The sequence below is a fragment of the Strigops habroptila genome, chromosome 12, assembly GCF_004027225.2.
Source record: "Strigops habroptila isolate Jane chromosome 12, bStrHab1.2.pri, whole genome shotgun sequence".
NCBI classification, from domain to species: Eukaryota; Metazoa; Chordata; class Aves; order Psittaciformes; family Psittacidae; genus Strigops; species Strigops habroptila.
The window spans coordinates 16,424,673-16,439,561 of record NC_044288.2 but is presented as its reverse complement, the minus strand read 5'-3'; the positions used below and the strand labels follow the sequence as shown (position 1 = coordinate 16,439,561).

The window sequence follows — 14,889 nt, the reverse complement described above, 5'->3', positions numbered from 1 at the left end:
AGCGATGCAGCCTGTGGGATACTGATAATGAGCACATAAGCTGCTGCCACCCTATCACACAGCCCTGGCAGAGGCAAGGGAAATGTCTCTCTGGCATTGGTAAAAGGACCATCCAAAACCACAACAGCTACCTTTGCCTCTATGCACAACAGCATCTTCTCAAGCTAAGTGCTATGATATTTCTGCTCTTGCAGCTCTATTTCTGCTAGGAATTATGTCATCTGCTGCAAGGCAGCCCTCTGGCCCAAACGCTTGCTTTGGCTCCTGGAATGCTCTAGGAGCTGCACCAGCCACTGGTGCTCCAAGGACTGGTTACAACTCAGATCCTCCTATTCCTACACAGGTGTTCCCTCTTCTGCTCAGCTCAGCAGTGACCTCAGGGTTGCAGGGGTCACTGTAACGAAGAACAAGAGCAGGGTTAATCAGCTACTGGAATGGGCAAACGACGTCAGCTATAGCTTCTGCTTATGCTGGGGCCCCAGTGTTACAGACGCAAAGTGGTATCACCCCTCTTGTGGTCCCCAAGGTCCCTGCCAGGAGGGGCAGGGTGCTGGTAAACAAGCACCACCCGTCCTGTGGTCAGTGGCACTGGCTTCCTGCTGTAGATTTGCTACAGACAGAGGTATGAAGGATTCAGAACTGGTTCATCTTTCTATCTTTCTGGCTGCTTTCTACCATGACTGTTAGGACCCCTTGCTTTGAACGCTGATGGCCACGTTTCACATGTTAATGGAATGGGAAACTAAAATGCATCTAGGAGTCACACAACATTAACCAGCAACTCCCTCTTCAGATCTGAAAGCATTTGCCAGCAGCAATGCTACCTTAACAACTGTGCCCACACTGCTCAGTGTGGCACAGCAGGCTCTAGCCCTGCTCTTTCAGCCTAAACCCATCCTCTGGTTCTGCAAACAGCTGGCCAGTCTGCATGTTTCACATACAAGGATCTTGGCCACAATGCTCCCAGAACCTCATAGAGGAGGGAATGTCAGAGCTAGGCAGGATAGGCAAGGCCAGATACTTGACTTTGTGAACAGGGAGAAGGGGATTGTCATTCAAGGCCATCACTCCAAAGAACCTGTCACAGTGTTCCCATTCCTTCCTCTACCAAGTATAAGAACTGCAAAACTACATACCTCCTACAGAGGGCAGGTCTCTCATCCTGGGTCTTCTTCCAGAGCTATCTCTCGCTGCTGTATCTGGCACATCCTCAAAATGCCTGTTCTTTGGCACAGCCTGACCTTGGCTCACAACCTTGACAATCATTTCAACAGCATTTTTCATCCCCTTCTCTCAGTCTCTTGTTGCCCTGATGTTGTAAACTTGCACTCCTGGCTCCACAGACAAGCAAGGACAGAGAAAGCTGCTTAGTTCAGCCCAGGCAGACAAGCTTTCCTTTGCCCTCTTTTCCTCTGAGAGCAGCTGGATCCAAGGCTTCGCTATGCTGTATCATCAGACCATATATTTCTTCTAGCACCACCGTTCAGCAAAAGCGGACTTCCTTGCCGGGTGTGTGGGAAGTCACTTATGGACCAGCATGGTCTGAATTCCACATGAAAGCACAATTGCATCTCCACAGCACCCGAATACTCACCAGTACCCATGCACTCACCTACGCCAAAGGGTGAACACTCACCACAGTGGCTCAAGAGACACACAGTCACAGAGAAATGGATGCTGGCAAAAGGTGCCAAGCATCGCCTTTTATTTCTGGCATGGTTTACCACACCTAACTTCAGGTACTCAACAGATATCTAAGGTGGTAGGCAGTTAAGACTCCCTGGGCTTCCCCTGCAGTGAATGGTGGGTGCAGGATTCAGAGCTATGGCCTAGCTACTTTGCAGCTCTGCATCTTTCCTTCCCTATAAAAGATTCAGAGAATGTGCTGTCTCTTAGTGGGTACCTAACAGCAGACAGTGTTAACTGCTCCCTCCCAGCATTGGCAAAGATATTTGTACAAGCTTCTTTGACACACAATTCTAGAAAAACATACTTCAGCAAGAGCACGAACACCATCACAGGAAGGCTTGCACAGCCCAGGGGTACTACCCCCCTTTATGACCCCCATCAGAAACAACCTTTTCAGAAAGCAGTAGCAGCACAGTGACTGGCACGTCTTAAAGGGGTGTGAGGTTTGTGCTCTCCTGGAAGCTGTATTACAACAACAAATAGAACAATAGATGTCTATAATTGGCTCCTGAAATACATACTGACTATCCTGACAGAACAGCCTGCTCCTGAACCTGGGCCACTGGAAGTGAGAGGCGATGGCGAGAGGTGTCCTGCCTCTCCCAGGAAAAGTCTTGCTTCCCCTACACCTGGCTCATTCCTAAAAGGCAAAATGTGCTTGTCAGAGATATTTGTATGCCAGCTCTACTGGGATGCAGTAGAAGGGAGTCGCCCCAGTTATCCCCTTCTGCTGGATAGCAGAATGTAATCAGAGGCTCCTGTGAGCAGTCACAGACAGGTCCATCCACCCCCTCCAACATGGTTCTTAGCTCACCCTGCTGTGTGGGTACAAGCAGAAGGAGGGGCTGAAGTCCGCAGCCTAGTGCTTGTGCTTCATACTGGCGTGTGAAAAGGAAAGATTCCCACCACCTCCACCAGAGAAGACCTTTTACAGCAGTTAGACTTTCTGAGGTGCAAAGCAAGATGCCAGGCAAGATGCCTGGTTCCACCAGAACAGAACAGCCTCTCTCCAAGAGAATCAGCTGAGCAGCAGCTTAACTGAGCCCGAGTTAAACAGTCATCACAAAATACATACTAAATCAAGGTGGTATCTTCAGCTTCAACCCCAGCTCATGCATCAGTGGGACAAAATCCCAACAGACACACCACCCAGCCAAAGATGACCTGGCTTGGGCTCTGCAAAGCGTCCTGGGAAGTAGCAGACAGGTTATAGGGATGACAGTGTGTAGGAAGATGCAACAGTACCTCAGAGTGTGGGGTCTCCCCCCGCCCCTCCTCATTTCTCTCCTTCTTGGAATGCATTGCAGTAGAGGTATGGCGCTGTCTCTTCCGCTTCCGCTGCTTCTCCAGGAGTTTTTCAGAAGCTGGGATGCAACAGAAAAACCGGTCAAGGAAAATGCAGAAATTATTCCCTTGCTGCAGGTGCCACCGACAAGTTCTACACCCTTTCTGAGGGCTTCGGGCTGGGTCCTGCTGTCTCTGAAGGCATAAGGGCTGGGGTAATATCAGCCTCCAGGCAATCTGCCCTCTGTCCTGCAATCATCAGAGGACCACCAAATCACACTGGTTTTAGCTTCTTTTTCTAAGCTGCTGAACAGTATCACTGACTTTCCTGATGAAACCCTCAGCAGGGAAGAAGAAACGCTACCAACACAAAGCTTACACTGCTAATAAAGCACTGGTAACTACCTCCTCCCACATGCCACCAACGGTCTTCACTTACCTTCTCCCAGGTCAGACAAGTGGGCTGGTGAGTAGAGCTCAGAGCTGTCGCTCTCCGAAGGGCCCGTACCCTACAAGTACACAACCAAGTCAAGTCACCAGATGCAAATCAGAGATGCACGTTCCTCAGCCATTCAAAGCCCTTATGAACAATTGCAACTTCTAACTTACAGTTCAGGTCACAAACACACAAGTGATTAGAGAACTTACAAGAAAACATTTGTTTTGTGTGTGTGTGTGACAGATCCCAAATGGAAAAGTCAGCCTCCGGGCAGGGAGAGGAATGCTGGGTCTGCTCTGATTTGTGCTCACCAGCATCATCCACCATTTCCTGAACTCTCCCAGAAAGGCTGCTAACACCCTGTAAGCTGCTGGGAAGAGAGAATCTCTTCTGGATTTATACTTCTATGGAGCTTAAGACTGAAATACACCGGCCTCTGCATTACTGCAACCATGATAACTGTATTAAGGCTGTGCCACACAGAGAGAAAAAGGAGGAAAACTGTTATTAATCAACCTTAGTAACCACAGCAACAAGTCTTGTGCAGGTAACATGACCTGAAATAATTCTTTACAAGTTGCTTTTTTTCCAAACCATGTCACTGAATATGAAGTGTTTAGTGGAGAAAAGCAGCATTCTCTTTAAAAATCTGCACCAAGCACTGTCTGCCACACGTGATAGAACTCAAGCCTCCATCCTGCTACAAGCTCTGCACTTACGTACCACTCACCAGCTCACTTGGGAAGGTAACAAAGGAAACACTGCTCAGAGGAAATCTGATGGAAGAGGACAAAGCCTTAGGTTCAAGCTCAAGCTGCACCACAACAGTGACAGAAAGCCTCTGCGCAGAACATTTCTGCTCACGCCTTCCTAGTCAGCATCCAGATGACTCTTTTTCCATATAAATTAATGAAGAGAAGAGATTTTACAGCCAAAACTACGCCATCCCCAGTACAAGGGGGGAGGGGTGGGGAACACATCTATGTTCAGCAGATTTCTCCATCATAACACAGCAACCAGCACCTTTGGGAAGGGTGGACCTTTGCTCCTGGGCCACAGCCAACAAAAAACCACAGCCCATTGCACTGTGTCTCACTCAGCAGGGTCTGCTGTCTAGACTTGTTTTCTATCTGGTTTTCAAGAGAGCTGTAAGGAAAGTACCTTCTTTGGGGGAGTCCACTCCTCCTTCTTTGGCATAAAGGCAGTGTCCAAATCATTGGATTCCAAGAGCTTTTTAGTGGGCTTCCTCTGACGCTTGCTTTCGAAGTTTCCTGCAATGAAACTCTTCACATCAGATAAACAGGGGTTTTCTATCTTCAGACTAAACCATTAACCAAATATCAGCCAACAGTTCAAAACAGTCTGCTTCAGCCTGTCTTTGTGATCATAAGCTCCCTGGACAGAGATGCCAATCATGTGTTTCTGTACAACTTCCACAGTAATGGACCTCAGCCTGCCGTGACCTTCAGGCATACGTCAATATGCAATACAAAAATCCACCCACAGAAGAGTCAATGCCAGCAGGTAACCCGTCCTGGCAGCACAATTCAGACCATAATTTCCCAATCACTTTGATCTGGCATAAGCCAGTCCTACCACTGACAAAACCAGCCCTGCCTCCACTCCCACGCTACTCATACCAGGATTCATGCTGCACATAGTAAACAGGCTAAAGGACATGCTCCTGGTTAGAAGTAGCTGGGAAAAGACACCCCAAACAAACTAGCTGTAACCTGCCCCATTTCCTATTCAAGCTTTTTGCTGGCACTCAGGAAGCAACAAATTGCTAGACCTAGGCTCATCTACACTGATTTTGGCAACACTATAGACTTAGAACGACCAAGAAAAATGATGCTACGAGTGCGAGACACTCCACAGAAGCAGCCTGCTACCCATCCCACCCTGTTCATCTGCTTGCTTTATCAGCCTTGGCTGTGTCCTTTCCATGACACTGCCTATGCATCAGACACCTGACGGAGAGAATAACATGGCACCATTCTCAAGGCAAGCCTCTGCCAATAGCTTGGGCTCTGCGTGCTTCAGCAGGAGGCAAGTTTTCTCAGAGCCATGCAACCTCTGCACGTTGAATGTTTGTTTCCACTGTGCACCCTGAACTGTTCTCCTGCACCTCCAACCTCAGGTTCACATCCCCAGTTTGTCTTGCTTTAATCCTCTGCAACTTTCCATTTCCATCTGACACCCACAAGCCCCCAGAGGCAATCCCTCTGCCGTCAAACGTAACAGGCTGACCTCCCAGTGACTGTACCTCTCTGCTTGGTTTAATGTTTCTGACTGACCATAGGCCCTTTAGAACAGGAATAATGTTGCCTCCAAGTTAGCACAGCCAGAACACCAGGGCTTTAACCCTGGACATGCCTTTAAGATGCTACCAGAGAATGAATGTACTACAAAGTAGACCCTGATACTGACTCTGCTAGAATAGGGAAAACCCATCAGATCACACTCACTCTGTATATTGTGCCTCACTGAAAGCCAAGGCCCTGGCTTGCTGCTAGCACAAGTCTCCAACAATTTCTACAGCAATTTTTCTTAGAAAGAAGGGAAAAAATGTCTTCCAGAGGGATTTCTGTGCCACAATTCCTGGAGTTTATTAGGAGAACAAAATGTCACCCCATGAGGTCTGCAGATTAGACTTTGCATATAAACCTCAGCACAGCAACGTTCATCCAAAAGGTTTTAACAGCAGCAAGAGACCTTCAAGCTAAATAAATGCCACTGTTTGCATGGAAAGGACTCAGAGAAGGAGCTGTGACTTTCTTCATTTGGACAAAGCAGTATTCCCTGCCAGAACCTAAGGAAGACAGACTAAGAAGGCTATTAGCATAAGTGTAACCATCCAGCTCACTGGGTCACCCACTGCACCTGCCCTCTCACCCATTCCAGCACCAGCAGTGGTCATGAATGCAGCAAAGCAAAACCAAACTAACAGATCAACAGCTACGAACCTTTTCACACTGACTGAAGCAACAATTTTTGCTGAACTTGTGATATCATTCACTTGTGGGAGCAGAATCACACCGCCTCCCACTTACCTGATTTCAGGAATCTCTCTTCTGCATCCGGAGAAGCAGAAACTTCAGAAACATCCGAGGAACACAGCACCAGCTCCGGAGATTCTGAAGGTCCTTCTAGAAGTTGATCAGTGGGATTAGTGGAGTGGGATCCTAGTTCTGAGAAGGAGCACTCTGCTTCAAGGATGGGAGGGGACTCTTTGGTTGAAGATGGAGTTGAAACCAAAGGACTGGGCCCCCGCTGGGTAGCTCTGTCAGGACTGCACTGTGCAGGAAGACCTCCTTCAAACTCAGACCTCACCACAGAGTTCACCTAGCATAGTGAAACACGTTGGTGAAAACATTCCTCCTGCACAGCACCGCACACAGCAAGAACACTCAGGTAGCAAGAATGCACCAAAAGCACAGAGACCAGAGCCCCAGAGTAATAACCGTGAAAAGCACATCGGCCTTCACCCACCTTTTGCACTTGCTCCTGGCCCTTCTTTGATTTTTTCTTGGGTGCAAATAAGTGATCATATTCTTCTGCATATTCCAGAAGCCGTTTACTTGGCTTTCTAAGGCGTTTCCTCTCTGAATGTACTAAGAAAAAGGAAAGCAGCTTCAAGACTTTGTTTCTGAGATGATCACAAGACAAAATGATCCTCATGATCTCTAGATACTAGTTGTTTCTGCCTTCCCTTCCAGGGGCTCCATGTGGGAAGAGCCCTGGTACTTTTTTCACTGATACAGCCTTATAATTTTCGAGCTTCCTATTTTCCACAATCCTGACATGACAGGTGGGATTTTTAAGGACCTAAGGGACTTCATGAAGTTCACATAAGAAAGAAAAAAACAGATATCTAAGAGGCTCCTAGAATTTCACCCACCATCTCCCTAAACAAACTACATCCAACCTTCTTGCAGTACTTTTACTGAAACCTAAGACTGTTAGCAACTCAAGACTCATCATGTTACTTTGCTGTTAAGCCAAACTCCTTTGGGTTTAGAGCAGGGGCACAGGAAAGCACTGTTTTCCCGTCCCACAGTTCAGTCACTAGTTTCACCCGTAACACATGAGTCTAACTCCTTCCCTTCCCCTCCTCCCTGGCATATTTCTGTATATACTACAAGAGCCTTGTATTCCCCATCTGCTGCTGCCAGCCCATTTATTGCCTTTGCTTCCCAACAATAGATTCCACAATGAGATCAGGGAGCAAACAGTCCTTGCCAGCAACTGAAAGCTCTTCAGGGCTTCCACATCTTTGTGTTTGCACAATGATGCACCACTGCAAAGGAAACCCAGTAACAGGTATTTATTTCCTCAACACAAACCTAACTATCCATGCTGCACCACCTCAACACCCTGGCACATAGCAAGCTCCAAAAAGAGAGCCCTGATGCTCTATGTCACCTCTACTCAGCAAGCTGCAAAAGAAAGATGATGCAAATTTATGTCTTTTCCTCACATCCTGAAATATCTCTGACTTGCCTTCTTTTTTGTATTGTCAAAAGATTTCTCGTAGTCACAAAACCATTTGTGGTCTCTACTGGAAGTTTAGGAACAAACAGTAAATACTCCCTTCGCTTCTTTTCATGTGTACGAGGTGTGGCTTTTTCATCTTTAAAACGGAAGGATTTTATACCAAAGCATTCCAGTGCAACACTTCAGAACAGGGATGTTGGACAAGATTGCTACGCTTTATTGTGGCTTTGTGGTTGAACAAGCATGTAAAAGTCAAACTTGGCCAAAAGAGAAGAAAGGAACAACCTTTCCAAACACAGCTATTTTCAACTCCTATTAACGCTCTGCACAGGTGTCTGGGTGAAATACACATTTCACATAACGCAAACAGTTATAGGATGAGGATCCTCACTGGGAAACTATTCAGAGCCCTGAAGCCACGCAGCAGATCACAGTGCACTGTGCCAGGAGGGCTGGCTTAGCTGCCTTCTTCTCCCAAAGCAAGTCATGTACAACAATCCCACATGCAGTCTGACTGGCACTGCCAAATCACATACCTAACAGAACCATTAGTTATAAAAATGGTTTACGTCAGCGAATTCCACCAAATCTTCACTTCTGCCCGATTGGCACTAAATCACTCTGCAAAGTTTGTACCAAAAATATGCCAAAATGTCACTATTCTACTATGATGAAGAAGTCATAGTTTGAGCTTAGTGGAAATTAGACAGTTGTAACCGCAATCTGTTGTGATTTCTTACACTGACACGCTGCCTGCTGCAGACGAGGATTAGCCACGTCTTCTCAAAGCACTGGCAGAGCAAGTCTTCTCTTCTGTAAGCTGCCGTTAGCCTGACTTCCAGCATTGTTCTCTCTAGTATGTAACTGGCCTTGCCTGACAGAAAAGGAAGACTGGTTTCCACAAATGGGCTTTTCACAGCATTAGAGGTTTACTTACTACCACCAGCACACCAGGGACATTACAGCAGTCCAGACAGCTCCTCACACACCTCCGGTGCCTCCCTATGGCACATCTGCATCGATAAGCTTCAGATGTGCTTCAAGGCTCATGTGCTATTTGGAGCAGGGGAATTAACTTACACTGCAGTTGATCTGTCACTTTTCCTAGCAAACCCAGGCCCTCACTGTCGCTGCATCCCTCCACGTAGCAGCAGGACAGCTATGTGCCACCTTGCCCAGGAGCCTGCTCCTTCCTCTCCTAACATTACCACCTCCTAGCAGTTCTTCTCCGGCTCTCTTTGTAAACCTGCATCTTCATCTCCTACAGCAATATTACAGGGACCCTTCAATAGTGAATCCACCATGAAGCTATGGGAACCTGGCTGTATCTTAGTGCAAATGAGGAACTCGCTCCCTCCAGCGGGCTGTGACACTCCTGTGGCAGAGCCCCGACAGCCCCAAAACAACATGCATCCTCTCACCTGCCCTGTGGAGATTTAAGTCCTCAAAAACACACAGCCACAGCAGTCAGGGAATGAATAAGCTGGTCACGACTTCAAACCAGAACTTCTACCCCATGTGTTACACCCTATGGGCTCATTTTCTGTGCCTGCTGTGACTTGCCTTAGGCAGGTCCTACAATCACTATGCCAGGAGCTGCCTTTTCCACACTGAAACAGAGGTGCAGGCAATATCCTGCAACCACTAATAGCAAAATACACACACCAAAATGTGCACTGAGGGAACACTAAAGTGACAAAATGCACACAAGTTCAAAATCCTGTCAAGTTATATTAATTCATGTTATTACAACTAGATTAGAGCAATTCAGTTTGGTGAAATCTATATAAAAAATTCATCTTATTGTTGTTCTGCTGGACCTGTTCCTTACACACACACCCTCTTTGGAGTTTTGTTTGTTTTGGAGGTGATTTTTGGCTTTAATCAAACATCCCCATCTCTGTGGGAGAGGCAGGGCTGTCTGACCTTGTAGTCCTCAGAAGCCTCCCTCCTTCCTAGGTCATTTCCCTTCCAATAATGCTGCCTTCTGCCTGCCATCTTCCAGACTCACCTCCAGCCTAGCCTCCCTGGAACTTCCCCCTCTTCTATTCTCCCCTTCGCCTGTCAGGCAGCCACACCAGAGCTGTGAATTAGGCAATCTGTGGGGCTCCTTAATTCACTATTAGCAGCTAAAATTCCACACTAAAACACCAAAAATCCTACGAGACAAACCAAAGAGACTATGTCAAACAGCACTAGAAAAAAGGAAAGTAAGTCAGAGCAGCCACTGAGGCTCAGTTTCCCAACACTTTCTAGCACTGACCTATCAGCCAACACCAAGCACAGGACTCTAAGGAATGCATTATGAAGGTATAAGTTTAAAAGAATTCCCAAATTTGGAAAGATGCTTATTTCACCCTTCGCTGTGGAGGAACTAATAATTTGTAATGTATTTAAACTTTCTGACCAAAAAAAACTAAGCTAAATCCCATAATTGCTCTGCCTTCTTTGTTCTCCGTGCTTACAGAGAACGCCAAACCAACACACCACACTTTCTTCAGCTCAGAAAGTGTACATCTCCAAACAGTCCCAAGTTCCATAACTTATGCTTTAAATGAGAAAGTATTAAATGTATACAAATACACACTCTGGTGCAAGTCCAGCTCCCTTACCTTGTGCAGAGAATTCAGACTGGGGAGCAAAGTTGCCAAGCTCTGTTTCTGAGTCCATCACACTGTTGTTTGGCTTACCACATATATTCAAACGTTTCTCAACTAAGTCTAAATGATTCTTATAGTCCTGATCTGCCAGGTCTCCCTCAAGCACCTTTGTATGAGGGGAATGCCTACGTCCCAAGCACTCATTTCCCTTCCGTGAAAAGCCACGAGAATTCAGGCCAAAGGCACTCTCCAAGTTTCCTTGTTCCCTAGATCTACCAGTGTGCTTATTAGACTTAGCACTGCTTTGGTTAAAACGCTGCCATCGCTTTTTGGGTGCTACGTGATTTACATCATTAGACTCATCACCAAGAGAGCTCTCACTATTTGCCTCTGAATCCAAGTCTGGACTCTCCCCATTTTCAGTAGAAATGCAGCTCTCAATATTTCTACCAGCTTCAGGTCTCCTTCCAATACGATCTAAATTGTCATCAGATAAACAGGCAGAGTCTTCATCAGTTGAATGTTCTGTTAAATCAATAGACTCTGTTGACTCTTTCCTCTCAGTATCTTCTGCTTCATTACCTAGAGGACTGGTAACTGAACCGTGAACGCGGAATGCACGTTCTCCTGAATCTCTGGATAACCAACTTAGTAACTTACTTGGCCCTCCTGGTTTTAAGTCCTTTCTGTTTGAAACTGTTTTATCTCCAAGCTTTGATGACTGCTTAGATTTTGAACAGTTGCGTTTGGACACACAATTTGTGCCGTTTGTCCCAGAAACAGCAGTACTCGCGGGCTCCCTTTTACCAGCACCAATCCCCGTCAACTTGGTTGGAGGATTGTGTGAAAATGAGGAGTTGCTTAGAGCAGAGTTTGGATTTACTGTTTCCTGGACACAATCTCCATTTTTTTCTATTTTATATGAGGGACCTACAATAGACAAGGACTTCAGACCACTTGCAGAATTGCTTCCAGAACCATCAGCTGTGCTGGTATTTCGAAATGGGACTATATTTTGACCAGTCATCAGTTGCTGTTCTTTTGTCTTACTGTCATGCATATCCTTCAACATCATTAACAAGGTGCTGAATTTGTAATCTGGCTCAATAGGCAAACGACCATGGCCAGAGGCAGAAGAGAAAAGTAAAGGTACTGAGGCCTTTGGAGTGCCAGAGTCACTGGCATCATCGTTCATGGACCGGTAAGACAGCTCCTTCAGCTCTGACAAGACGTGTTTCACCACGGCTGTTTCTATTTCAGCAGAGTCCCTGGGTTTCTCATGCATGTTGTTTAACAGTTTCTGACCATCAACTTTTCCGCTTCTCTGAAGAGAATCTCTCTGAAGGCCAGAGAAACCTTTGGTATCAGAAGAGCAGCGATTCACACCACCCTCCTCTTCTGCAAGAGGAGGCTCCAACCCAGCAACTTTTTCTTTATGTTTGCATTTTATACTCCTGATTCGGGACAATTTCGTGCTTTTCGGTTTTAAGATTGCTTGATTTCCAACAGCAGGCCAGGAGCTGTCCTTGGAAACACTTTGGGGAGCAGTGTGCTTGTTTGCTGGGGAAAGATTGTCATTTCTCACATCTGAAGAGCACTCAAGAGCTGTCAATGACATCTCAGCATCAGAGAAGCCTACTTCAAGCTCCCCATCTGCAAATTCAGCATCAAGTCTGCTGGTTACTGAACCTCCCAGAGGTTTGCGGTCTCTGTACGACTTCTTCCTGGCCCTTCTGTTGCTCTTCTGAGAAAGATACATGGAAAGCTTGATGTTTCCACTTGACGTCATAGGAAATTCCTTCTCCACCTTATCTGAAGAATCACTAACTTCAAGAGTACTAGAAGCTCTCTCTGAACTTTGGTCCATGGTATCTATGTCACTGTTCCCACCATCTGAGAGGGAAGAGGATGAATCAGATTCAGTTTGTTTCTTCTCAATACCAGCATCGGATGCAGCATAGTGTATCTGTAATTTGGAACTGCACAAAATGCCCAGGGAGCTCTTCTCCCTCTCCAAAGATGCACTTGAAAACAAATCCCCTTGGAGATTGTTCTTCAGAGCATCACTTTTACGATTCTCATAGTCCGGTTTCAAAGTCTTTTCAAAACGTCTTTCTCCAAAGGAGGAAAGCAAATGGTTCTCCCTGGTGCTACTGGAGGCTGTTAAACTGTTGGCAATCCGGCGAAGCTCATGAGACGCGTGTTTATCTGGTAGGTCCCCAATCATCATGTTTCTAACTATGCTCTCTGTCGTTTTCTCTTTCATTTCTCCCCTAGATCCTTCCCCTCTTGCACCACTCTTTTTTACTCTAGTCCTTTTTCTGCTGTCAGAGCTTTTTTTCATGTGTGGCTTAATGTGCAATTTTCCTTTTTCCCTGGCTGCGTGTCTGGAGTCAAATGTCAAGGATTTAAAACAGCCATTGAGCTGCCTGTCCCCTTCAGCTCCAGGGCCATTGGTATAATATTCCGACTGCACTTCCTTCTCACTGTCCAGCTCGCTGGAGTTCTGGCTGCACTTCTGATCGTCTCCAAGAAGAATGTCTTCTGCCTGTCCAACACTGCTCTCCCATTTAGCCATAAATCTTTGAGGAACCTTCAAGTTAGAGGAAACAAAAAGAGAAAGAAAAACAATTTGAGTGTGTAAGCAACAAGATGAAAATGAGACAGAGGTACACAAGGCACAGAACAGAGCGATAGTCCTGCATTTTGCATGTTTAAGACAATCACATGGATTCCCAGACTATGCCCAGCAGACACAGAAAACACTGCTCCTGGGTAAACATCCTGCACTCCTGCTGAGCCTAATAAAAATCCCTGTGCGCTCGAAAACAGCAAAAAGGTCCCTGCAAGCACAGGTCTCCCAGGAACCACATGTCCTGGCATCCCAGCACACCCTGAACACAAAAGCCTGCAAAGGGGAACGCATATGGTATGGATCCCTGGCACAGAAACACAAAGCAACAGCCAACAAGCCTCTCAAGGCAAATGAAGCATCATTTTCCCCAAAACATTTGAGCAGACATCTTTGCTTTGCTTGTTCTTGATTGTTCCTGCACCCCCTGAACTAAAGAGCACTCAGTCTTGCCTCTCCATTAACTCACTTTGGTACGAACACAAGATCTACACACAGAGTCAAAATGTACTCATATCAAATTCAAGATGTCCATTACTGAGAACTATCCCAGATTTAATTCTGTACCATTCAGTATATAACAAAAAGCACTCTGCATACTCTACAGGAACTTCCACTAATATCTAAAAACAGCAAGAAACTTGTTTCTTGTTTGCGTGTGTAGTTTTTGGCTGCACAACAGCAAATCAAAGGCTTCATAACTGCTCCCAAAATCAAAACCAAATCCAAGGCACGAGGAACAGCTCAAATTTCTGACACTTTTCCTTAAAAAAACCCACACCAACAAAATTGCATCTCAGCAGATTAGAAAAGTTTTATGGAGCCCGATAGCAAACCAAGCCAAAACCTCCCAGCTTTGCATCAGATCCCGGCTTCCAGGAAAGCAAACTTGGACATTATGCAAACATTTGATTCCCTCTACTGCAGCCACACTGACACTGCCATTTACTTATAGGATGAGATTCTAGCCATGCAGCACTTCTAGGACTAGAAAAGCTACTTGGGAGCACGTAACTAGTTGATAGAGGGCTGGGAATGCAAGGAGGAAAGTCCTCAGAGAAGATACTGAACATGCCCTTGGAAAAGGAAAAACGCATGAGAGCATTACACCCAGGGACTCACATCTGCAAGAGCACATTTAATCTGATGGGTCTGCACTGACACAGGTCATACACCTCTTGGAAAAAGATAAAAAGAAAAACCAGACAACACTGCCTAGCATGCCTATTTGCTCTCTTTCGGTAATGCTGTAACCTCTGTACTTCTTCACTTCAGCAATTCTAAAAAGTTAATTTCTCCAGTCACCTTCCTGAAGACACAGACCAGACCCCTTGTGTCACGTTACATTATACTGGCTACAACTGCCCAGGGCTGTTATGTTTGGAAATGGTGATGATGCAATGAGCCACAAAACTCATTCCCACAGGCTCACTGACAAAGCGTATTCCAAGTCAAACTGTAAGTCCTAACAGGTTTCTATAAAGAGAATTACTGAAGCAGGGCTAAAAACCCCTCTGCTTTATCTCAGTCAGCGATCTAGCGAAGCGTGCAACTCCACCTCTGCTTCCCATCAGCCAAAAGAGGCTGCCAGACAGCACAGGAAGTTATTTAGAAGCGCGCTGTAATAGACATCAGGAGAGGGTTGCGCTGCCGAACACATCTCACCAGCAGAGACCTAACTCCTCCTGTCTGGGGCAATAAAAGCAGCAAGTCACACCCTGACATAAAAGAGTGCCTAGAAACTCCTG

At 46.1% G+C, this 14,889-nt stretch overlaps 1 protein-coding gene across 4 annotated transcripts in view; it reads right to left on the bottom strand.

Annotated features, from left to right (window-relative positions):
- The window catches only part of NSD1 (nuclear receptor binding SET domain protein 1), a 65,251-nt gene that overhangs the window by 28,553 nt on the left and 21,809 nt on the right, over positions 1-14,889 (bottom strand). For 2 of the 4 annotated variants that reach the window (XM_030504225.1, XM_030504224.1), the window contains exons 5-10: positions 10,522-13,102; positions 6,905-7,026; positions 6,466-6,757; positions 4,574-4,683; positions 3,413-3,482; positions 2,935-3,053 (exon numbers count right to left, since the gene is read on the bottom strand). In XM_030504225.1, coding sequence (XP_030360085.1) covers positions 2,935-3,053; positions 3,413-3,482; positions 4,574-4,683; positions 6,466-6,757; positions 6,905-7,026; positions 10,522-13,102 — 3,294 coding nt within the window. The remainder of the gene's footprint in view (positions 1-2,934; positions 3,054-3,412; positions 3,483-4,573; positions 4,684-6,465; positions 6,758-6,904; positions 7,027-10,521; positions 13,103-14,889) is intronic. The other 2 variants (XM_030504226.1, XM_030504227.1) reach the window with 2 other exon arrangements.